Raw genomic sequence first — 24,696 nt, forward strand, 5'->3', positions numbered from 1 at the left:
TGAAGGAGGAGTCTTCACTCCCAGGAGGAACTGCTGGAAAGGACGCGGGTGCCGTGCAGACAGGCAATGCCGCACTGCGAGCCGTTAAGTATGTACATCCCTGTATTTCCTTGACACTTTGTGTAACCTAGGCCACAGGCACTTTTTCTAATATAGATCAGTCTTTAAACTCCGTAAGAGCATTTGGCAGCATTGTAAGTAAGAAGACTGATTCTTGCGATTTTTTTGTTCTTTTTTTTTAACACAAGATATATGTATTTCATATATAGAATAGCTGAAGTATGACTAATATGAAAAATACACTGATATGGCCTTACACCCCCCAAAATACGGCCTAGTAGAGTATTTTATTCATTATATCTCGAGGATTTCCATGTCAGCTGCTTAGATAGTAACTAAGTTTATGTTATTTTTAAATATTAATCCGGCAAAGGCAAAAGGCCCCCCTGAAAATAAAAGATCATCTGAAACAAAGACTCTGCAGTCAGAAATAAGTCCAGCAGCTCTGTTCATGATCTATGAGCCTGTGGAGAATACAGTTCCCTTATCCAAAATTTTCTATATATAGTGGTAAACTACTAAGATTAGCAATAATTTTTATAACTTAAGCCTGCAGTTATGACTGAGCTACACAAGGATAGTGGTTCCCATGAGTCAATATATATCACTTTAATTTTGTCTCCTTCCTAAATATGGCCACATTTTTAAAACACTGGCTGACAAAATAACAAATGAACAATATAAATTAGAAATCTCCACATCTCAATTTTCACAGTTGCAACTTTCCCTCAAATTTTTCTCAAGAAGCAGTCATGCCCTTTCCTCTCTGGCCTGGCCTTTCCTCACCGCAGGGATTAGTTATGTAAATTGGAACTTAATCCCCTAAAGGCAAATTTGCAGTTCAAGTCCAAGTGTCTGCTAGCATGGCCAACTGGAACCAAGACCGTCAGGGGATGGTGGATATTTAGCATTTTGTCCTGTAGTCTAAGACAACCTTAAACCACAAGGATCTCCTTCAGGTTACAAAGGCAACCAGCCAGATTTTTCCCCCTTTCTTTTAAACAAGTTCATAACACAATAGATAAAAGAGAATAGAGGGGGAGAGGAGGGGAAACCCTCCTAGAAAAGTGAGCTAAGGCTCAGTGAATTTCCAGCAATGTGGTGAACGTATTGTCTGCCCCTGTGACTCTCAAAGGAATGCAATAAAAGGAAGACAGCAACCCAGCAGGCTGCTTCTCAGGGAGCCGTCTGCCTTCCAGCCCCTTGATGTAACGCTTGAACAGGTGCAATATAAAGGATGCTAAACTGGTGATTATTAGGGCTGCTGGAATGGGTTTCCTCCCTGCTCTCTGATGAGAAGAGGTTTTTTAAGAAACTGTATGACAGGATACACCAACCTTTTAAAGAGTACCTATTGCAAGGGAAAAACTTTGAGCAAGAAGAAAAAGGTTGCCTGTCTGAGAGATATTGACACTGTGTCTGGTCTTATTTAAGTTACTGTAAATCGGGAATAGTGCTCGTGAAGTCACTGGGAGTGATATGCCTGTAGGCAAGAGAATAGTACTGCTGATGCTGAGCTCCATGTAAAGTATATTTCTGCAGAAGCATTCATCCTTTTGAAGACTGACTTTCAAGTAAAGATCCAACCTCCTGGCCATTCACATACATGTCAGCATCTGAAAATACTTTTAAGTGTCTACTTGAGGGAGTAGAGAGAATGGCTTTTGACATTTTAAAATATGTTTCATTCACTACCACAACCATCTCTCTTTAGAGCTCAGAAGCCAGCAAAGAATAAGGAAAAAATATTCCATGTGGTCCAGCGATTCCATGAATTCCATACGTTTCCTAATCAAGATGCAATACAGTCTTCTTTGGATCTAATTTACATTAATTCCCCTTTAAAACACCAAGCATTTATGGGAACAGAATAGAAAAGTGGTAATGAAAATTAGACAGCTTTATATGCTTCTTTTATAGGAGTTCCTGTGTACCTCTTCCCCATCATTTGTGACAAAAGTATCACTATAACAGAACTGTGCAATATAGCAAATTAAGAAGATAAGACACTTTTTCTTTATCAATGCAGATGAAAAATTGTTCACTTTGTTACATTTTCTACTGCTGCTCTGCCCAGTCGGACACCGGGCGCTTCATTTTTTTCCCTGGGACAGCGTGGTCGGCTGGGCACAGACCCGCACGAACGATCGCGAGGCCTGGGCTCTGCTCCCTGAGCTGCTCTGTGTCCTTGGGTGAATTATTTCAGGTGAAGCTGCTCCGATCCTGCTGCAGCCATAGGAGTGTGTGGCGTGAATTCTCTGGGTTTCTCCTAGGCCTCTTTTTTTATGATTTCATTATTCACGGGCTCTGAGCTCTGATTTTCCTGATTTCTCCTTGTCTGTTCCGGACGATACTTTCAAGGCAAAGGCTACTTCTCAAGGGGTCTGACAATACTCTGTGCACGCTTGCCTCAGACCGCACCTCCAGGAGCAATCCCTCACAGCATTGCTTGCTATACTCCAGGACTGTTTCTTTTTACTGGTTTTCAGCTGCTTTTGGGCGTTTCTCTGCACTCCGTCTTGCTACGCCGGCTGCAAACCTCCAAAGGGAGCATTTTCCTCCTTCCTTGGAAAGATATCTTAACTAAACAGGTGCCAACGGGTTAAAAACTCCTCCAGAAGGAGCCTCCGAGAGCAGGACAGGCGGTGGCGCTCGCGGAACCTCGATCTGTCAAAGAGGAATTGCGGAGATAATAGGATTTGGGGAACGGTCCCAACTCATCACTCCGGAGAGATCCATGTTGACTGGCTTGGGCACGCATCCAGCGGTTTGCACACACGGGTGCACACTTGGATTCCGGCTGGGTTTGCTCGGGGGGAAAAAAAAAGAAGGGGAAGAAAAAAAAAAAAAAGAAAGAGAGAGAGAGAGAGAGAGAAAGGAAGAGCCAAAAAGCAGCCGGAGGGGAAGGGGCGGGGGGGAATGTAACACGCAGAAAATGCAATGCACCACGCACCCGACCCAGGCAGACTGCAAGCCCTGAACCTACAATTTTGCAAGCGCGCAGCCATGATTGCTGTATAGGCTGGGGCCGGCGTGTGGGTGTGCGCGTGTGGGTGTGCGCGTGTGGGTGTGTGTGCGGGTGTGTGGGTGCGTGCGGGTGTGTGTGCGCGCGGGTGTGTGTGTGCGTGTGCGCGCAGGGGCGCGCGTGTGAGAGGCGGGCGGCAGCCAGGCGAGGAGGAGGAGGAGGAGGAGGAGGAGGAGGAGGAGTGGTGTGTGCGTAGAGGGAGGAGGGCGGGGGGGGGGAGGAAACCCTCATGGAAGTATGAAGGAGATGGTGGGAGGCTGCTGTGTCTGTTCTGATGAGCGGGGCTGGGCGGAGAACCCGCTGGTGTACTGCGATGGGCACGGCTGCAATGTGGCTGTGCACCAAGGTAAGGCAGCCGCCCCGGCCCCGCCGCCCCGGCCCCGGCCCCGACGGCGAGCGGCGGCCCGGGCCGCGGGGCAGAGCGGGGCCGGGGGCGCGGGCAGCGCCGCCTCCGCCGCCGGCGGCCCGGGCAGGCGGGAGGTGCGCGGAGGGGGCGGCGGAGGGTGGAGGGGAGGAAGGCTTTGTTTTATCTCTATTGTTCAAAATAACGGTATTAGCGCCGGCCTGCGCGGGGAGCGCGGCGGGCCGGAGCGGCGGCGGGGCGCTGCCGGTGCCGGTGCCGCTGTCGGGGCGGGGGGGGGGGCGCACGGTGGCGGAGCTCGGTGTCCCCCCCCCCCCAAACTCCCGCGCCGCGGGGCAGGGGGGAGCCGCAGCGCGGCCCGCGGGGCCCTCGGCCGCCGCCGCCGCCGCCGCGCGTGGCCCCGGTTAACCCTGCCGGGGCGGCCGCGGGGCCCCGGGGCCGCGTCCTCCAAGGGCAGCAGCCGCGAGGAAACCAGCCCTTCTCCTGCGAGAGATAAGGGCTATTTGCATTTTAAATGACTTGCAGCACGCCCCTAGCACACGGTGTCGGGCTGGAAAGTTTGTCCTCCTCAGCTCTCTGGAGGAAAGAAAAAAAAAATATAAATATATTTATTTGCTTTCGCCTAAACCCGGCAAAAAGGGGTTGCGATTATCCCGTTTGGTTTTGTTTTGAAGAACGTGAAGGCTTCTGGCCTCATCTGGCATGTCTGTTTTTCCATCTATTATTATCCTATCCATCCACCAGCTCATCTCGAGCCTCTTCCTGTCTTCTCTCCCCCTCGCTGTCTTGATGCACGCTCGTGTCTCCCACGGTGTCCTGCCCTGTCTCTCTCTGCCTGTCGGGCTCGGGTCTGTGGGTCTCTAGGTTGGGCTTTGTTTTGCTTTCCCTACGCTCGGTGTATCCATGCTCACAGCCTTAGTAGGAGGTCGGTTGCGTGCAACCAGGTGACTGAAGGGGAGTTCACATGAGGAAGCGGAGCGCGCGGGGGGAATTCTCCGCTGGCAGAGTCGGTGCTTGGGTGTCTCCTGTCATAAAACAACCTGCTCCAGGGTGCCTCCGAGGGACCCAGCGGCACGCAGCGACGCTCGTTTCCCTTTTAATTTTTGGTGGTGCGATTCTCCCACTCTCCCTCTTATTTTTCAAACCACATGTTGGAGAATGGGTTTCTTCATCACTCGGTTTTGGAGGGAGATGAAGGGCGCCGGCATCTTTGTGCCCATTCCCAAGATGAATATGGGTAGTTTTGTTTGCTGGTGAGAACAGTTTCAAATTTGTGATGCTTTTATTGTTTTAGGTGCCTCCTTCTAGGCCTACCCAGGTATGGAGACTGTATGGGTTTTCTGCTTGCTGCAGCTGCCATAAAGCAGGCGTGCAGCATTGTTTTGGTGGAGTTGAAACATGTTAGAAAAGTCTCGGGGAGGGCACTGTTTGTATATTTAGAAAGCACAGCTGTATATTGAGGACTTAGAAGATTCCTTCAGGATATAATAACTCATAAAGAATATAATTATTCCTAACGGATGTTCAAAATACCTTCAACCCTCTCTTTAAAGGCTAGTCACAGGCTTAGCAATAGTGTGGTATTTTGGTAGAATTTTAGATACTAAATAGAAACAAAGCACTGTAGGGTGGTTTATCTGTCTCATTCTCTGCAATCACGCACTGGGTTTGGTATCAGTTTGTATTGCTTTTAAATATTTGCAAAACCAAAGGTATCTTTTGAAATGATTGTACAATTAAATACAGAACCCTCTATTTTTTTAAGCTTATGTTAGAGCTACACACTAGGGCTGATTAAAAAAAAAGTCAGTACCATTTCTGTGACAATGTTTAGAAATGTTGTCTTTTCATAGAAAATTCAAAATGTTAGCACAAACATCTGTTGGGAAATTAAGAATCTTGTAAGATAGTTAAGAGTGTTTAAAAACAATGTTTTCAGCTCTACCTTTTGTATGTTCTGTGTTTTTGCTTGTTTTCTTGTGTTCTTTCTTTTTGAAGCAGTGGGCACAGAAGCTAGTTCTGTCTCCAGCTGAGTGCTTGCTTTTTGGCCCTGAGCCCACTGCTAAAGATGGACCCAAGGCAGGCTCCTCTGTCATTGCTTTTATGTAGTTTCTATTTTCCTGTGTATATGCCTTGGCTCATCTCGGAGTCAGCTCTCTTGGTTTAACTCCACAATCACGTTCACTTTCCTGGCTCACGTAGAGTAATAGACATTAGAGAGATGGGGAAAAACCTATTGGGGGTCATGTCTGGTCCATCCCCCAGGGAACATCACAGGATTGCTTCCAGTAGGATATTTTCAGATGCTTTGTCCAACCTAGTTTCAAATGTCTCGAGTGATTGGGATTCCATTCCAACCGCCAGCTCAAATTTGAAGGTGAAATAAGGAAGATGTAATTTGTTATTTCCTGGGGGGCTCCTATCCCCTAGCAGGAGCATGCATAACCTTACGGTTTACCCCTCTCTTTACTTGCCTTTGTTGCTTTAAATGCACCTGCTCCATGGCTAAGAGCCCTTTCAGAGTCAGAAGCGCTTCCTTCAGGACTCGCAAAGGCCATCCCTGGACCGTTAGAGAGAGGAGGTTGCTGAAAGTGGTGAAGGGTCTTCAAGCAACGTTGTCCCATCAGAGAAGGGAGCTAACTTTAAAGGAGTGGGAGCTTCAGCTTGCAGAGGGAGACCCTGAGACAATCAGGAGTGATGTAGAAAGCAGTGACGGGGGTGCATGGAATTGCTGGAGAAGAACTGAATAAAATAGCAGTTATGTTGAAATTTGCGGGGTTTTCAACTGGAGACTCTTATTTTAACACAGAACCTGTTCCCAGTGTTAGTCCTAAACAGCCTGAATTCGGTGATCTTCAAAGCATGCTGCAAAAGGCTGCTGTTGGATATGACTTAGGAAATTGAGGGTGTGCAGGGCAAATGGGAGTTTCTCTGGGTGTTTATCTGAATTCTCACTGAGATGATTTCCTCCATGCTGCTGAGATTTTATCTTAGTCTTAATTACGGGTAAGGTCTAATACCTGTCTTATTTCATTATTTTGTATTTAGATCACTAGAGACATCTGAAAAGTTAAGGGGTAAGCAATTACTCCTTTTGAATTCACTAGGCCAGAATTAGACCGAATTCACGAAGAATTCTGTTCCCATATAGGCCAGATTTTCAGAGGAATTTTTCATATTGGGTGTGAACTTATTTGAAAACTTGGATAAACTTATCACGCTGTGAAGTGCTCAGTTCTGAGCACTTTCAGAAACTTGGCAACTTGCTTAGGCGCTGAGTTCTCCTCAAAAACGCAGCTCAGAGGAGAACTGTCTTCACTTTTACAACCTCCCACTTCTTGAAACAGGCGTTTAGAGATGAGTCGGTTGAAGAGCAGCAATAGGGTCCAGTGGGGGCAGGTTATCGGCCTCTGGATTCTAATTCCAGCTGTGCAGCAAGAACTTAAGCAAGTTATTTCACTGCTTCATGTCCGTGTTTACTGGCTGAAATAATATGGCCCATGTTACATAGGAGGTCATATCTAATGGTTTCTCTTGACCTTAAAAATCTGCTTCAGAGCGGATATCTTTTCAAGTGCAGGTCAGACCAGAGTCAGCTCTCCTGAGAAAATGCGTTGAGCAGGGAGGTAAAGGAACTGGACCTTTACAAAGGGCTGTCTGCTGTTGCTAGATGTTGGAAACGAGAAAGGGGAATACAATGCCAATTAGGTCTAATTTTTGTTTCTGTCATCCATCTGTGGCTGACAACAGCTCTTTCAGGCAAACTTTCGTGTACACCGGAGAAATTAAACATCCAGTTTGAAGATGGTCGAATGAACTCTCTCTGCTTTTCTTCCAGCTTGCTATGGAATTGTCCAGGTTCCAACTGGACCCTGGTTCTGTCGAAAATGTGAATCTCAAGAGAGAGCCGCCAGGGTGGTGAGTAAGAAACACACTTTTATGTACACTAAATGGGTGAGTGTGTTGCCCTTCGTCCCTCTACTGGGAGCAGCGTGTCCCACTGACAAAAGTGATAGAGCCTGGCATTCAGAACTATTGGGACTGTAATCCTGGCTCTACCTGCTATATAACCTTGGACAAGGCACTCACCCCTCACCTGTCTGAGAGACCAACTCTCTTTTAAAATCCTTTCCTTGATTTCTTGCTTAGACAATAGGAATAATTATATCAAACAATTTTGGACGCTGCTGCTAGCCGTTTTGATGAACAGGCTGCCAGAGGCACTTTTAAGCAATTTATTGGTGACCAAAGAGTTTTGAGTCTAGATCCCTCAATCTTCTGAAAAATAACGGCGTTCTTCTAAAAGGTGGCATCCCTGCAGCTTTTCCCCTACAACTCCTCAGAAAGTTTTGGAGTGGAGGAAAGTTGGCATCACTTGAGATGCTGCTGTACTGTAAAAATTATCATACTGACTGACAGGGTGGATTGGCATTCATGTCTCACTTGCAGCAGCTATCTCCTGCATGAAGTCTTCTGAGTTTGTTAAACAGCATAGAGAATGACAGGAAGCTGGATCAGGGTTTAGTTTGTGTCTAAGTAGCAATTTAGCAGTATAGAACACTTTACAAATGTTCTTAATTAATTCTGGCATTTCCCGGTGAGGCAGGAAAGTGGAAACAATCGGGCCAGGGCTGCTTCTTAGCTCTGTCTATGTGGCAAAGGTACTTGTGCAGTAAACTGGGCTGTGAGTTTACAGCACACTAACTACTCTGCAATAACTTCCCATGTGAGCCCTCATCAGATACGGCTGCCCTAACCAAATGCTGAGAGGCCAGCGTGTAGATCTTTATGCTAGCTCTTGCCACAGATGCTGCTTGTGTTTATATGCGCTTACCGTACAATAAATCCAAGGTAGCTCTCCCCCCTTCACTTCACTAAAGATGCGTTTAAATTAAACTTTAGCTTTTCTCATATACACAAGGCCTAAGTCAGCTCAAACAACATATATTAATGCCTGCACTGCCTTCTGAACTGATTTAGCTAAATCTATTCTAAAGTACGCACCTAGTAAAGTTGGTGTAGGTGACCTCTGAATGCGCATATCTGTGCAGGCCTGAGCAAATCGTGTGCTCCATCTCAGCTGGGTTCTCTGTGCTTGCTGCAATACAAAAGTTGAATCTGTTTCACAGATGGGCAAAGAACTTGGCAAAGATGAGTGAGTGAATGGGGGAATTAGGTATCTGTACCATGCTTTCTGCGTTGCGTTAACTCACTCCTCTTTGGAAGCGGGAGCGTAAACGAGACCAGACCTTCAGACCTGAACTCTTTTACCATTGTAAAATAATGCTTTTATGCACACTGCAGTAAAGAAGATCAAATGTGTCTTTGAGTGGTTTTACATCGTGCAGATAGTTTCATAGCAAAGAGAGGGATTTGAGTTTCATGTGCCTCCTGCTCCCCACTCTCCCAACCGTGCAGGCAAAGAGCAGCTCTTCAGCGCTAGTTACAGTTCAAATGGCATCTCAGCTACGTGTCCATGTACGCACAAGTCATGTACACACGAGTCCTCCCCACCTGTGCTTATTGCAAAAAGGATTTTGACTTTTCACTTGTACGTCATACACTTCAAACTGCCTCCAAGGTATCAAGAAAACAATACCCCTGCGGGCGGCTCCTTCTTTAACTCGCCCTCAGTAAGATCGGTTAGACAGCACGTGGTGGGCTTCAGTCACGCCATTCGGTCATGTGGCGATCAGCCCCGCTACTATAACTGAGCAGTGATAATCTTCCTTCCTAAGCAGAGCTCGGGATGATTTCCTATCTAAATCCCTCACCTTTTGAGTTAAACACCAGCAGTCATAGCAACAGACACGCAGATGGGCAAATACATGAAAAGAATCTAGTTCTTTGATGTAGGGAACAGCATGATCAGAGTAAGGGAAATGAGTCAGGTCTTATGAGATCTGTGCTTGGCTCTGCTACTAAAACACTATTTGAAACTGTACTTCATGGTCCGGAGAGACTGGAGGGTGTGGCTCTTCCACCGCCCTTGGGTGTCGCTGCACCTCTCTGTACCTTGCCTTCTCCAGCTGTGGAGGGAGCGTTATCCACCTGCAGGTGCTGCTTTGAGGATCTTGAAGGAGAGAGGCTGCCCTCTGAGGGCAAAATACATTGTCAACAGCAGGATGAACTCGTATTTCTCTGACAAAGACTCTATGGCAAACTCCTTTGAAAAACAGTAATGTTTTTCTTCCCATTATCTGTCTCCATATAAGGATCTTAAAGCAGTTTACAAGCTTTGTCCGTGACAAACGTGTTTATTGGCTAAATATTGTTATTTTTAGTTTGACAGAGAGATAGGAAAGCACGAAGAATGCTGCGTGTCTTAGTGAAGGTTTTAAAACGTAGGTCTCCTGATTTCTGTCTCTCTCCTTCAGCTAGCAGAGACTCCATCCCCCCGCTTCAATTTTGGAAAGAGAACGCGGGACTCCCAGCTGTGGTTGGTTGGTCTGATCACTTGGTGGTGGAGCCTCTGAGGCAGAAGACCTAGGGGGTCAGAAGCTCTAACCTTAGCCATCACAACCTGGTTTTGGTCAACCAGCTCTGCTCTTTTCCCAGAGCTGAAATAAAAACCCCCGGAGACTGCCTAGGCCTAGGCAGGTTGAACAAAAGGAAGAGGTACCGCTAATCCCTGCTCATAAACCCTCCTCAGATGTTCAGGTCCCTAAAGGATGCCGTGGCCGCTATTGTGCTTACAGTAAGCAACTGAAAGCCCATCCACTTTGTAATCAAATTGTCTAGGAAGCCCGGTGAGCTGCAATGGCCAGAGGGCACTCATGTGAGGGATCATGTGAAGGCTTTAGCTGTCATTTAGAAGCAGGGCTATTAAAAGTCTTGTGTGGGGCCCGATGGAGCTGTTAACCCCTCTTGTTACAATCAGAGCTTTGCTAATCGCGTGGTGGGAGAGCCGCTTTGATCTGAGGGGTGGAAGGGAGAACGGAGGGGCCTTTTCAAGTGCAAATTCCTTATTACAGTGTCTCAGTTAACCCGGTTCTTTCTGTCTTGGCTTTGCCGGGCTTTCCATAGTAATCGTGAGAGCAGCTCTCCGCTGCTCTGCCAGCCGGGGCCTACCCAGAAGTAGTGTGAAATACCTCCTGGGGTCACCCACATCTCAAACTAAGTCGCGTGGAAAGTGAGACCGAGTGCCGCCGACGGCATTGGCCTTTGTCCCCTCGCCTCTTACGTATATGTTATCGCATGGGTTTTGTGCGTGCCCATTTGACAACCCTGCCCGCTCGAGCCCCGCGGAAATTTTTTGGCCCCCGGCTCAGCTGCCCTGAGTCTTGCAGCAACTTTATTTATTGTGCCGGTCCGCCCAAGAGTTAAAATTTCAATAGAGGAAATTTTGCGCTTCCTTTAAGACGTCTGCCTTTGCGGAAGGTCCTCAAGGACTGTCCCGTGACAGGTAGCTCTGGGAGGGCCGACGCTGGGCCAGCTATTGCGTAACGCGTTGGTGGGTGGTTTTTTGGGTGGTTTGGGAACGTGTGTCCCGTGGAGGGCTAGATTTGCTCGGGCTGGTGAACGCAGCAAAAAAAAAAAACAAAAAACGCACGCGAGCAAGAGCAGCCGCTCGCGCACACTCATAGCGGAAAAAGCCACCGCCTCCCTGCCGTCACCGCCGTGACGACAGCTCATTTCAAAACTTTCTGATGAAGCACATTTTTCACAGAAAAGCAGCTTTTTTTTTAAAAAAAAAAAAAAACCCAAATCAGATGTTTCCATTAGAAAGCGTGGCGGCTGGGGGGGGGAGAAAAAAAAAATCGTTTTGCTCCTCTGCAAGATCTCAGTCGCTCGCTTTTTAGGCCGAACCGAGAAACAAAACAAAGCTGAGGAGACGTTTTTCCCTGGATGATGCCGTGGCGGGGGAGGGGAGGAGCCTGTTTTGGGGCTGTTCACACCTTTCCGGGCCAGGTGCGCCAGCGTGAGGTGGCACCAGGGCCGGACACTGTCCCCGGGGTGTGGGAGGGCGCCCCGAGAGCCGTCCCAAAAGCCCTCGGTGGTGGCCGGGCAGGAGGCGGCGGGAGAGCCCTCGGCCTCAGGCCACAGCCCCCTGCCGCGTGACGGGGGCCAACGGGGCCGACGCCGGTTAAAAGACGAGCGCGAGGACTCACCGTCTGCCGCCGGGCGAGGAGTTACGCCGCGCTGGGCCTGCCGGGCGCCGGCCGAGAGGGCGTCTCTCCCTCAAGCGGGTCCCCACCAAGGAGAAGGGGCTGGGGGCATGGGGGCTGGGCCCGCTGCGGCCCCCCCCCCCGGTCTCCGTCCGTCTGTCCGGCCGGCGGGGGGGAAAATGTCATGACTCATCCCCCGCCCGCAATTCGTGAGGTTGGCTGGAAAAAAAAGCGCAAGAGAAAGAAAGGAGGAAGGAAGGAAAGAGGGAAAAGATAGGTAACGGGCCCTTTTTATTTGCCTTCTGCTTTCTGAGTCGTGTTTTTCAGTTTTACTCCCCGACGGCCAGGGCTAAAAACTTTCTTTGAAAAGCCCCATGAAAGTAAAGGTTCCCCTGGGGCCCGGAGGCTCAGACCAAGCGCCGGTCGGACCCGCCGAGATCCGGCTGTGTCATGGCATCTCGTTGCACCCAAACCATTCTGCGCCCTTCTCCCACTTCCTCTCTTTGAAAGCAGTTTTCATAACCGTACTGTAAATGAATCATCTCTCTTCTGACCCCGGGCTCCTGGGACTTAGATTCAACTTGTCGTTTTCTTTCTTCGTTTCCAGAGATGCGAGCTGTGCCCCCACAAAGACGGAGCCCTGAAGCGGACCGACAATGGCGGTGAGTACCTCAGTGCCTGGCCGGCGGCCCATCGCTTCTTGCGTTGCCTGCCGGGCTTTCGGCAGCTGTTCCCGGCACGAAATAATTCGTTTCTGAACCCACATCACCAGAAAGGGAAGGATGGAGGCTCCAGAGAAATGAGGAACCCTCTGCCTTTTCCTACTTTGCCTTCAGAAAACCTCTGCCGTGAGAAGGCTGTTCCCAAGGTGGGGAAACCTGCCCGAGCTCTCGCTGATGCTGAAGCACAGGCTGTGAAACATGCCGTTTCTCAAGTTCAACCCCACTACAATCACTGCACGATCTGGCCTTGCTTACGTAAAGGTGGAGGTTGCTGGCTTATTTGCCGCCCGGTTGCACAGCAGCGGTGTGATCCTCAAGTTAACTGAACCTCAGCCTTGCAGTGGAGATGAGTCCCCATCTGAGAGCAGGGGACCAGGACGAAGTAAAGATGTTTTCTCTCTGCAGGACTTATCTCCTCATCATTGATGCGTGTCGGTCTCTGGTGCCATGAAGCACTGTGGAGTTTGGTTTCAGTTATCAGAGCTTGCAGCTACTAATGCTATCGCCTGTATGGCTCAAACCTTGTTTTTCTCAGAATCTTGTTATTTTTCCTTTCAAATTAGGCAAGGAGGTCTTTATTCCGATCGATCCCATATTTAGAGAAGAAGCTCTGAGTCCATGATATTTTGTAGAAGTATCAGTTAGAGCTGGTCATCGCAGTGCCAAGAAGCTTACTGCAATAGTTGAAGTATCATGTTGGGGGATTGTTTTATAATAGCATAGCATCTGCTCCCAAACATGTTATTATGTGGCTTGGTCAGGTCTGCAGACAGGCACAAGAAGTGTTATAACCATGTCCACTATACAGAATTATATAGCCCAAGTACTTACAGTTTTGTAAGACGATTCTGTAATCATGGAGTTTGGGTTCCGCCTACCCAGGTGAATCCATCCTACTTCTAGCAAAATCCTTCCAATGCAGTAGACATACCAGTATGCATATGCCCCCCAAAAGGCTTCTGACCTTCTAGCTTGCTCAGTTCTACCCTGACCAGATGGAATTTCAACTTGCACATCTGATTTGGGAAGTGCAGTGTTTCTTGATGGATTTAGATTTTAATCTAACTTGGCTTGCTGAAAAAGAGCCTTCTTTAGCCATTGATAACAGCTAATAATGGGAGCTTTGTTTCCAGTGGTATGGGACTACACGTCAAACCTGTCCCATCAGCATCATCTGCTGTTTGGATGCTTTTCCTGTATTTAGTTAGGTCTTCAGCAAGTCAGGGCATCAGATCCTGAGGGGGTGCTTTTAAGGAGAAGAACATTGTGCATTTCCTTTCCCAAAGAAATCTCTCCTTTCATATTTAATTTGGAAGTAGTATCCATCTCTCTGTTCATCCACAAATGATTTGATTCATAACCAAGTTACAACAAGCAGTGTTTCAAATCTAACATCTAACTTAGATTGTCTCCCTTCCTACACCCTCTTCCTTCTCTCCCTCCCGTGCTTGTCTGCAGCCCTTTCTGAGTTTAACCATGTTGTGGATTGCCCCCTGTGAATCCCTACTCTCTATCTTGTTTGCTTTCCCAGGGTGGGCCCATGTCGTCTGTGCTTTGTACATCCCAGAGGTTCAATTTGCCAACGTGCTCACCATGGAGCCAATTGTCCTGCAGTATGTACCCCATGACCGTTTTAACAAGGTGAGGCCACCTCTTCTTCCTGCTGCCCAAAGTATGTTTGTCTTGCCTTGCCTTTTTCGGGTCTTCTTATTCTTTCATGTCTCCTGTTCATTTTATTTTAATTCCCGGGTACTTAGATCCCGTTAAAAATAACTTACAAAGTAAATCCCCATTCTCCCAAATAACTTTTGATCCTCCATTTCTGTCTTCTCCAACTCTACAGCCTGAGCAATCCCCTCCTTGGAGAGGGATTTGGGATTTGGGGAGAAAAAGAAGATGCATGAGTTTTGTGCAACCCACTGAGAAATAAGCCAGAGGTGTTGTCATAGGAAGGAGATGACTGGACACAAAGTTATGAGTTCTTGAAGGCTTTGCCTGGAGAACAGTGAGAGTGAAGCAGATGCTTTGGTTGCCGCTTTAAGGGAGCACTTTTCCTTTTTTGCAGACCTGCTATATCTGTGAAGAGCAGGGCAGGGAGAGCAAAGCAGCCTCAGGAGCCTGCATGGCCTGTAACCGACACGGTTGCCGACAAGCTTTCCATGTCACCTGGTGAGTTCCCCACAGCACCACCTCAGGAACCGCCCCAGCTGTTGTTTTTGCTGCTGTGGCTTTGGGGCCACGCAAAACAGGTGGCATGGGGAGTTGGACAAATCACCCTGGGTCACCTGGGGTATATCACCCCTGCTCAATTCATGAAGGGAACTTCCTCAGGATGGCTGAGATTTCACCAGCGAGCCTTCCCTGGAGAGAATGAAGGGGTGGGGATTTCCCTAGGACCGTGTGGAATCCAAGAAGAGAAGAGATGAGTCACAACCCAGGAATGTTCTTTCTCGAGCAGAGCACATGCAAGAGTGTCATCTAAATGATGTGATTTTAAGGGCTGATATCCTCATGTAGGCTCCTAGCCTGAAAACAACATTGTCTATCCGGAGAACAGGGGGGAATCCCAGCTTCACATGAATTCCTTGTTCATGATGTGTCTTTCGTTGGAATTGTTACTGGTCCCCCAGGTTTGCCTTAAGAAAAACAGAAATTGCAGCACAGTCTGGTAGAAAAGTACCCAGCATTTCAGAGATCTTAATTTGAATTAAAAATGCTCTGAACTTTTTCCTCCCTGCTCACAAACCATTTGCCAAGCAGGACGGGAGACTCCAAGACCCTGCCTGGGTATCCTGAACAATTGTTCGCCTGTTGATGGGCTGTGTGGTCTGGCTGTACAATTTGCTTCATCCTCCTCCTGACTGTATGTATTTCAGTGCCCAGATGGCTGGCCTCTTATGTGAAGAGGAAGTCCTAGAAGTCGACAATGTCAAATATTGTGGCTACTGCAAGTACCACTTCAATAAAATGGTGAGTCTCTTCATCCCTCCGGTGGAGCTTTTTGTCACATCTAAGGCATCGTCTTCATCCTGAATTGTATTTGTGCCTGGAGCTGTAAGAAATGCCAAGAACATATAAACAAGGTTTGCAGCCTGCTTCCCTTTTCTGCCATTCAGGGAGAGTCACTTAGGAATAAGGATTAATACAGACCTTGCATTTCTATAGCATCTTTAGACCTGTTTTCAAAACTAAGGATTGAATTTTTCCCATCTGCTTGGGCTTCCCTGGCCCTCTCTGTATGGCTGAAAGACAAGCCCCAAAAAGTCAAAGAGATGTTTTCTGTTTGAAGAAAGATGCTAAAGCACTGTTTCTAGTGCAAGAGGCAGTGTGAGACTAGGCAAGAGAGCAGCCACGGTGTTTGATGTTCCAGAGAGTTAGGGGTATAGCTCAGGGACCTTGTGCAGGAGCCTGTACTGCAGAACGATCAGAACTTTTGCCTGAGCATGGAGGCAGCCCAGAGGAGACTTGGAGCCATTTAGCATTTGGAGAATATTTGCAGCAAAGGATTTCCCCCTGTTAATTACAGAACCGAGAGGAAGGAGAACCCTTTTCCTTTTCTGCATAATTAGTAGACACCTGTACTCCCCCCCTCCCCCAGCAAAAAAGAAACTTGATCCTCTCACTGCGTCTTTATATCTCAGTGGCTCCTTTGTTTCTGGCCTTTTCCACTTTCCTTCCTGCTTATCAGTGCTGTCACATATATTAACTGATGTCTTCAGCTTCTCCTCAAAGTCAAACCGGAGGACGCTTTCCCTGCCTTTCAGGTACCCTCAGTATCCAAGACAAGTGTAGCTCTATATCAAGTTTGCTGATGCTGAGATAGGTAGCAGGACTTCTGCTAATACCTGGAGTCTGAGAACAGGGCATCTGTTCCCACAGGCCCCCCACCCCCGTGCACGGGCATTGGCTGTTGCTCAGGGCCTACGTCACGGGTTTAGGCTTGGTGCTGAAAGCCGAACGTGGCTGTTCAGGATGACTGGCTTGTCAAAGCAATGTTGCTGCTACCATTTATCATCTTGTTTACAGAACGCTCTCCCAGCAGCTGGGCCTTTCTTCTTAACTATGTTGGTGTGTGTGGGCCACCAAGAACCCAGGATTTGGGGATTTAGACCTACATGCTGTTTGTAAGCCTGTCAGCGGTGCCCACTGTGATCCCCCTGTTAGGAACCAGGCTGGGTGTCTGGTACACCCAGAACTTGGTCCTGTATGTTGTAGACAAGCCCTTACCCATAACATTGCTGTAACAGTGAAAGCTGGAATCTATAGGCACTGTTTTCTCTCTCTCTCTCTCTTTGTTTTTATTCTCCATCTCCTCTCCCCCTGCCCACTTACCTCAGAAGACCTCGCGTCACTCTGGCGGTAGCTCCTTCATTGCTGGGAGAAGGAGCCGATCCACGTCCCCTGCTCAAGAGAAGCACGTATCCCACCACGAAAGGCCAAAGAAGGTAAGAGCTGCCCAGGGTTTGTCAATCCAGAAAAGCAGAGTCATGTGGGCTGGAGGTGAGGAGGGGAAGAGTGGGCAGAGAGTGCTAATAGCTCCTCAGGTGAGCTCTGACTCTGCAAAGGGTTTCACAGCCAGAGATTTGAACAGTGGCTGCATTTTTAAACAGGCCTCTAGATAGGGGCGTGCAAATAGAGCAGCGCAGCCACTGGGGAATGTGAAGCCACGTTTGCACGTTCAAATTATGCCGGAGGGGTCCTGGCAGAACATGCCTATAAAATGTGTGACTTTCCCCTTTCTATCATACGCCTGGTCCGCTTTGAGGATGACGTTGTGCGGTGGCTTCGAGCTACTGAGTTGATCAGTTGATTTGTGTGGAAGCACTTTGGGCTGTGGTTTTAAATGCAGCAGCTAGGGAACACAGACTGAAGGTCATTGTCCTCTGATCTCAGAGTTCAAGTTTTAAAGGAGAAAAAGATACTGATTAATAATCTGTATTGCAGCCAGCAGTGTAATTGTAGGCAACAACTATAGTAATAATATGGAAAGTGTTTTATTAGTCACATTGAGCCGCTCAAGGGGGTTCCGCCTGCTACAAGTCTACCTGTGAAAATAGTTTATCTTCATTTAATGATTATTTAGAAGGGCTGCCTGGTATGGTAGTTTTTTATTTAACTCTACTGGTTAAGACATACTCATCAAAAGTGCTGCAATGTTACAGGACATGTTAACAGCACACCAAGGTTCATGATTAACCAACTGACTCAAGTGACCCAGGCTCATATTTCAAAGAAAAACAGCGGCAAACATGTAAAGCAGAATCCCAAGCAAAGTCCTGGGTTCTGACAAGGATGCAGGTGCCAGTGTGGAAGGGTCTGTACAGAAAGAAATGAGGAAGCCAGAGGCTTGTGGGCTATTTATTATTTGGAACAATAAATTGCCCTAAAAAGCAAGACACAAACTCTTTGGAGGATTCAGGTTCTAGGACAAGTGTTAACAGAATAAGAAAGCTTCCCTCTCTCTTGATGAATACAGCTTTTGCATTATCAAGAACACCCAACATAATACTGCCACCTTCCTTTGCGCCTCATATCCAAAACAGTGGTATAGAATCTGAAGCAGAAATAACTTATACAGGGATGCTTTCCATATGGTCAGTTATGTTTTTAATACTTTATGGGCCAGGTTCTGGATATATTCCACTATAATTGACAGCCGAGTTTACTGTGTTGTATAAACACAAGTGGTGAGACCCATGCAGATCACAGTGTGAACCTTTTAAGTCTCACCATAGGTGCCTGGCTGTTTACTTCTTTATTGCTTTGTTTGTTTGTTTGTGTTTTTGCAGTAGGCATCCTCACAACAAATAAACAAATGAATTTGAATGGTAATGATAGTGACCCACATCCAGAACAGCCTGATGACACTCCGGTGGGTGATGCGGAATCAGTCTGATGGATCTCAGCCCAGTTTCCAGGAGACAAGGGCATCCAGGCTTTCACAAGCAATATGGCCATCAGTTAACACCAACTGGCACCCTCCTGGCAGGCCCAGCCGAGAGTGCAGAAACCGCGTGGCCATGAAAGTCATCCCCGCTCTTTTTATTTACAGAGGTTAATCCCTCTATATCCAGTTTGAAACACCGCCCATCATGCCCATTATGTGTTTGGGAAGCTTGCCCGAGCGGTACCTGCTACGTGGGCAAACAAGGCAAACCTCACTTTCCAAGAGCGCGTTCAAAGTCACGCATACCCCGTTGCTGACATCGAGTCAGGAAATTTCCTGCTGTCGACAAAGCTAAAACGTTTTGGGACTATTTGCTTCTCATGTGTGTTCAGCTGCTGCGAGGAAAGGAGGAGGCAGGAGGGAGGAAGAGCATCTGTGGCATGGACAGGGCGAGGGAGCGCTTGGCACAAGGGGAACCGCTGCACTGGAATGTGCTATTTTTAGCCAGCAAGCAGGCGGGAGGGGTGGGGGGGGGAGAGGGCAGGATCGGGGTGATTGACGGCAGCTTTGGAGAGCTCAGCTGTAATTAGAACTGACGGACGGCGCAAGTCCGAAGCTGGGGACCGCGAGGGGGTTTCTATATTTACGCAGCTTCTGGTCGCCGGGGGTGGGCGCGCAGTCACGCGCAGGCAGGTAGGAGCAGGGGAGGTGCTGTTCCCGAGCTGTAGCTGGAAAGCAGGTCAGCGCCAGGGGGAGAGCGAAAACAGGAGGAACGTGGGTTTATTTATAGGCTTTTCAGCGGTGCTGGCCACTAATGTTAGCCTCTGGGTTCCTCACAAACGTGCCGCGGCTCTCCCCTCCTGCTGGCTCATGCTTGCGTTGGTGAGCAGCAAATCCAAGGGAGGCCTGTCCGGGGGGGCAACGCAAGCGCGAGATCATCACCTTCCACCTGCAGAGAGGGAATTGGCACGGAAGGGAGGTGCAAAGGCACCCAGAGGTGTGTGAAGCAGCTGAGACGGGCAGGATTCGGAAAGCGCTCTCCGCTTCCAGAGGCGTCCGGTAGTAGTTTGCAGGTCTGGGGAGCAATTGCGAAGTGCAGGGAGCAAGGACTGGCTGCGCAGCAGCACGGGGCTGGAGCATTATTCACAGGGGCTCCCGAGGAGGGGGTTGAGCTGTTGCTTCCCACGTGGCTTCGGAGTACGTGACTAGCAGTGCGTGATCTGATTGCACGCGTTCCAGGGGAACTGGGCGTCCTGCTGTGCTGACCCGAAGTACACCGGCTCTCTTTCTTGAAGCCGTCCGGCTGTGCTGCGGGCTGGCCCTTTCGCCGGAGCTGGACACGTTGCAGGGGAGCTGAACGCTCCCAGACAGGCCAAAGCGCCTGCCTAAGTCGCCTGGCTGCAATGCCGATGGCTCTCCGCTCCCCGAGGAGCTCTGTGCCTGACAGCTCCCTTGCAGATTTAGGACCATGGCTGTTTGCTTAGGCTTTACTGAAGAAAAACTCTGCCTGCAGTAATGACTAAGTTAGGGGCACAGGATTTGACGCAGCGGCTTCAGTGGGAGTAGTAAAGAGAGTAAAGGCTCAGGATTTGGATCCCTAAACCCTGCTGTATAATAGCTCGACATTTCTGAAGAGTCTTGTTCTCTGCAGGACAAGGGACAATTGTGATGTGGGACTCCAAGCCGGCACGGGGATCCCCCGCCCCTCGCGGGCGCAGATGAGAGCAGCTCAAGCGTTTCCTTCTGTGCTGTCCTGAAAACGGGAGAGCTCCAGGCTTTGGGTTTTCCTCAGAACGTAGCAGGCTTTAGCAAAGCCAGCCCCGTTTATTTCTTTGGCGTTGGTATTGCAATGTGTGCGCTCTACCCTGTGGGAGCCTTTGCAGAGTTTGTTTGTTTAAAGAAAAGAAAGACGAAAGAAAGGAAGAAAACAATAGCTAAATACCAAGAAAACGCTGGATGACGCACAGAGGTTGAATGCAGTACAGATGTTCTGTCACCTATATTGTCTGCTTGAAACTTGCAACAAAAATTACCATGCTCCGTGGGATGAAATTTGTCACACCAGGAACAGACGGGAAGCACATACCTCTCTGAAACGCTACAACGTTTTTAGGCATATACCGCATGGGGAGACGCTCAGCCAGTGCTATTCTTAGCAAACACCCGGAACCCGGGACCAAAGTCAGGGGCCTTTCGTATTGGCTGTGGGACATCGTTATGAGAGGAACAGCCTGGAGACTTCCAGGGACATAGAAAAGAGAGACAGGCGCTTGGAGCAAATAAACCCACCTGCAGTTGTGCCTCGGGTGCAGGTACAGAAGGCTTAAAAAACCTTTCGCTCCTGAACTTTAGCCACAGGGGGGACTTAAGCGGGATGCGCGGGCCGTGGCTGTCCTGTCCCCCTGCTCCCGTTAGCCAGAGCGGCGTGCGAGCCCCCGGTCCCACGGTGGCCGAGCAGATGTGCAGCGGAGCCCTTGCCTGTTTGTCCAGACCTGATGCCAGCGGAGGAAAGGAGCCGAGGAGCTGGCCTGGCAGAGTTAGCACAGTGGAGAAGTTGTACCGGGCTGAAATCTAAACCCGGAGGATTTGGTGAGGGGCTTTGTGTTCACGTTTAAGTTGGTGACCGAGGTCTGCTTGCTGCAGTTTTGTTTCCACGCAGGCACCAAAGGGCAGAGTAGACATTTTTCGGAGCAGGATGCAGATAACTGCTTGCGAGACCAGCACAGGTTTTGGGGGGAAGGAGGACTGAACCTAAATCTGGTTTCTAATCTAACCCTAGAAGCCTTGTTTTATAGCATCCTCTAGCACCTTCCTGCGCAGGCACTGAACTGTCCCCAGCGAACCTGCCAGTTAGCAGGGGCTGCAGCACCAGTTGGAGGGCACAGCGCAGAGCCCGGCTAGAGCCGCTCGTCTGTCCTTGAGCAAAAACTGTCATGCCCTCGGGGGGCACCTCTGCGCTGCTGAGTGCAAAACAACCCCCTGAGAGCCCAGAGCAGCCGCGGCGCAAGCGAGGTTGGAGGCAGGGGTGACCGTGCCCTCTGCCCCGACTGCCTCCCTCCTCCCCGCCGCTGCCAGGGCTGCAGCCCCCAGCCCGGCCTCTTTCTCCGGGCGGGCGAGAGAGTTCAGAGAGCCTGGGAAGGAGGGAGGGAGCCGCAGAGCCCGCCTGGCTCTTCCCAGCTCCCGGCTCTGCCCTGCCTCCTTCCCCTGCCCCAGCTCCTTGCAATGATCCAATTGCTGGTGTCCAGCAGATTAGAAGAGGGGGGTCCGGGAAAGGGGGGGTGGGGAGCAAGAGGAACTGTGCACAGCCCTTTTTGGCAGCGAGGAGGGATCCTGTTTCGTTCCTCCTGCGCTGAGGAGCTTGAAGGGAGGTTGTGTGGCTGGCACGCCCCCCCCCCTCCCTCCCCGATGCGGCCGCGCTCCCCCCGCCGCCGGCCTGGCCCGCGCCGTGCCCGCATGCCAAGCCCCAGCCGCTCGGTCCTGCATGGGGAGGGTTTGTCCCCTTTGCAGTTTGTTGCTGGGGGCAGGTTCATGTTGCCTGCAGCCCACGGCTCGCCCAGCCAGGCAGCCTGCAGCGGGGAGCACCGAGCGGCTGCAAGGTAGGGCTCAGCTTTTGCTCGCGAGGGTGGGTGTTGGGGGGGGGGGGGCTTTCAAGGGTTTCCTGCTCTCACAATGCATCCTCCCTCCCTCCTCCTCCTCCTCCACTGAGTCCTGCCAGCCCCTGCTTCATGGCACAGCCAGACAGGGCTGCTGGCAGTGCCTCCCATGGCAGCACTGCCTGTAAAGTTGCCTGGAAGGAGGGTTTGCAGAGGAGAGTGCGTGTGCGCAGGGGAGAGGAGGTGCCGGGCCAGGAGAGCAAGGTGGGCAGGGGGGGACTTGCCAGGCAGGTGAGAGTGCTGCTTCCCTCCTCTCGGGCTTGCCCTCCCCGCTCCCTTTGCACCCTGTGCAAAACCCTGTGGCTTTTGCAGGAAGCATTTGGAGCTTTCCGGTTCCTGGAGGGAACCCGCACATTTAAATGCCTCTGGTGCGTGCTGGGGAACGCCCCAGGCTGTCTGAGTGCCTGTCAGCACAGGCAGGATACCCAGGAGTGACAAGTACTGTGACAGCCTCAGTGCTGTTGTCTCTGTGGCGGCCAGCACAACCTTCCAGCAGCGCCTAGGTCTGGGTGCAGCCTGGCCCGTCTGCAAGACACCCGCTGGGTGCCGGGCTTAAGCGACCTGCCCGGTTAACACAGGGCAGTGCATTTCCCCAGTCATACTGAAGCAGGTATTGCATCCTTTTGCCTGGCTGAGTACCTAAAAATATTAGAGAGTAACTGGACCCGTCCAGGGTGGGAGACGGGTACTCCTGAGTGTGCGCAGGCAGCGAGCATCCAGGCTCTGGCAAAGCTTCAGGGCAGCTGGCTGCAGCCCAGGGAGCTCCTGGCCTCCAGGCCTGTGGGTTTCTGCCCTGCCCGCGCAGGGTGACACAGGAACTGCGAGAGCAGGAGGTGTGGGAAGGGCAGAAGTGCTTGGTAAGCACTACGGAGGAGCGAGGTGTGCCTGCGGAGAGCACCGGCGCGGAGCAATTGGGCTCTTGGTCTAGCTGCGGTGGTTCTGGTTTCAATGCAGCCCTTTGAGCAGAGCACAGAGACTGGTCTCTGTGGGACAGATTTTGTAAATAGTTCAAGTGCAGTTGCTCAGCACATGTAGTTGGGGCCAGATCTTCAAAAGAGCTCAATACCCAGTGCTGAGCTTTTTGGAAGAACCTGATCGTTTATTCAAGCATCTAAATGGGAGCTGAGGCGTTCCAGAAATCTGGTCCCTATTGTGCAGGCTGGGTTCCTGCTGAACATGTACATATGTACGCACTCCTACATACAACCAGAGGACTGCTCAGTTAGCAGTTGTACACTCTGCGTTGCTGACAGTGAAGGGAGATTTTTTTCAGGCAGGAGACAGCCAAGATTTGGGAGCTGGAGGATGTGAGTTTGGTTGTTGCCATCAGAATGAAATTTTGGGAAGTTTTATTGTTCACTATGGTGACAAGTCATGACAGTTCTGCTTTTCCCTTCACGTGCACACGTGGGTTTGCATGTGTGTGTATATGTTCATTGTCATTAGCCAATGACAATGGCTTGGCTCTGACGTGTTTCATCTTGACCACAATGGGTGAAATCAGATGGCTGTCACGCTGTCTCTGCTGGCATTTGCAGTGTTGTGTCGTATTCCTTCCTCTTGCACCTTCGTGACTGAAATACGTTTGGGATTCGGGGGGGAGGGACCTGGGTTTGTGCAGTTATTTGGCAAAATGCATTGTAGTGGGGTGTTTGCCTCCTGTTTCTAGTTTTGTTTCTAGCGTCTGTGAGTGGCATTGGCAGCATCTGCAAGTAGGCGAGCGTGTGTCCAGGTGGGGTTGGGATCCTTGACTTTTCTTCCTGATTTTTCTGCTGACTCCCTGTGAAAGCTTTGCAGGTTATTTCATCGCATGTGTCCTGGTTTCCTCATTTGTAAAATGAGATGTAGATATTAAACACTTGTCCCGAGCTCATTGAAACCCTTTGCTGTGTGCTATTGAGTAAGTGCAAATTATTGCTACTACTGGAGTAATGAACTGCCATTCCCAGCTCTGCCACTGATATGCACATGGTCTGTGGCAAGACCCTTAACTGTCTGGGCCACAATTTCCCCTTCTTCCTGTCCTAGAAGGCCCATGAGACTTAGTCAGCGTTTATAGCACTAGCAGTACCAAGCCTTTAAAACATTATGAGATTTTAGTAAAGATTTCATTTTTAATTTGTATGCTTTCAGTGCTTAGTCTGTAGATATCACATTCACAAGCTTTCCTTACTCATTGCCAAAGCTAGAAATGTACATTGAAAAAGAAGAAAAAAAAAAAAGAAAACAGCAATTCTTGCAGAATACTGTAGTTCCGGGAACTGAGGCTTTGACAGAAATGCTAGACATCAGGAGTCTTGTGATAAAATGTTGGGTGCTGGCAGCATTGCTGGTGCCTGGTTGGGCACTCGGCAAGCGCAGTGATGTTCTAGGCTGGATTTGCCTCCTCTCCTCAGCAGCTGATGTCAGTGAGAGCTGCCGTGGCGTCATTGCAGATTTACACTGGTAGAAATGAGAGCAGAGTCACTGCTGGCTGCAGCGCAGGCCTCCTTTCCAAGTGCATTGAAAATTCAGCCAAAACCACAGTGGAAGGTGCTGATTTTTGGAGCGCTTTTGCTTCACCGCTGCTTCACTTCCTGCTTTCTCTAGCCTTTTCTTCCTGCCCTGACCCTCCTCATGCCCCTTTTTTCTCATCTAGCTTATTGTCTCCTGAACTAATTATTCCAGACACTTCTCTCTTGAAAAAAACATACTGTGGCTCTCATATATATGCTACAATCGCATCCTCCCTCTGACAGCATCCCATCTTTGGCATGTGCTGGCAGCTGTAGCCTCAGGGCTTCGCCTGCATGAGGAAGCAATCAACATCTTTCTGCAGAATTGATGACTCCCATGGACGGGACACACTTTCAGTCCAGAATAAGGGTTCCACTTTAGCTT

At 49.7% G+C, this 24,696-nt stretch overlaps 1 protein-coding gene and 1 long non-coding RNA gene across 5 annotated transcripts in view; one reads left to right on the forward strand and one right to left on the reverse strand.

Annotated features, from left to right (window-relative positions):
* Window positions 1-1,991: 1,991 nt before the first annotated feature.
* Window positions 1,992-16,738, reverse strand: LOC138062188 (uncharacterized). 2 transcript variants are annotated; one of them, XR_011136278.1, is made up of 4 exons: window positions 16,609-16,738; window positions 11,558-15,328; window positions 8,451-8,544; window positions 1,992-2,727 (listed from the first exon to the last, which is right to left on the reverse strand). It is a non-coding gene; the product is annotated as an uncharacterized lncRNA (long non-coding RNA). The 2 variants fall into 2 exon arrangements; XR_011136277.1 differs by lacking the exons at window positions 1,992-2,727; window positions 8,451-8,544 and adding an exon at window positions 9,698-9,932.
* Window positions 3,286-24,696, forward strand: part of MLLT6 (MLLT6, PHD finger containing) — a 46,832-nt gene continuing 25,421 nt past the window's right edge. For 2 of the 3 annotated variants that reach the window (XM_068918937.1, XM_068918940.1), the window contains exons 1-7: window positions 3,286-3,431; window positions 7,285-7,364; window positions 12,162-12,216; window positions 13,808-13,917; window positions 14,342-14,445; window positions 15,153-15,246; window positions 16,614-16,721. In XM_068918937.1, coding sequence (XP_068775038.1) covers window positions 3,323-3,431; window positions 7,285-7,364; window positions 12,162-12,216; window positions 13,808-13,917; window positions 14,342-14,445; window positions 15,153-15,246; window positions 16,614-16,721 — 660 coding nt within the window. In that variant the 5' untranslated portion in view covers window positions 3,286-3,322. The remainder of the gene's footprint in view (window positions 3,432-7,284; window positions 7,365-12,161; window positions 12,217-13,807; window positions 13,918-14,341; window positions 14,446-15,152; window positions 15,247-16,613; window positions 16,722-24,696) is intronic. The other variant, XM_068918939.1, reaches the window with a different exon arrangement.

The sequence above is a fragment of the Struthio camelus genome, chromosome 25 (assembly GCF_040807025.1).
Source record: "Struthio camelus isolate bStrCam1 chromosome 25, bStrCam1.hap1, whole genome shotgun sequence".
NCBI classification, from domain to species: Eukaryota; Metazoa; Chordata; class Aves; order Struthioniformes; family Struthionidae; genus Struthio; species Struthio camelus.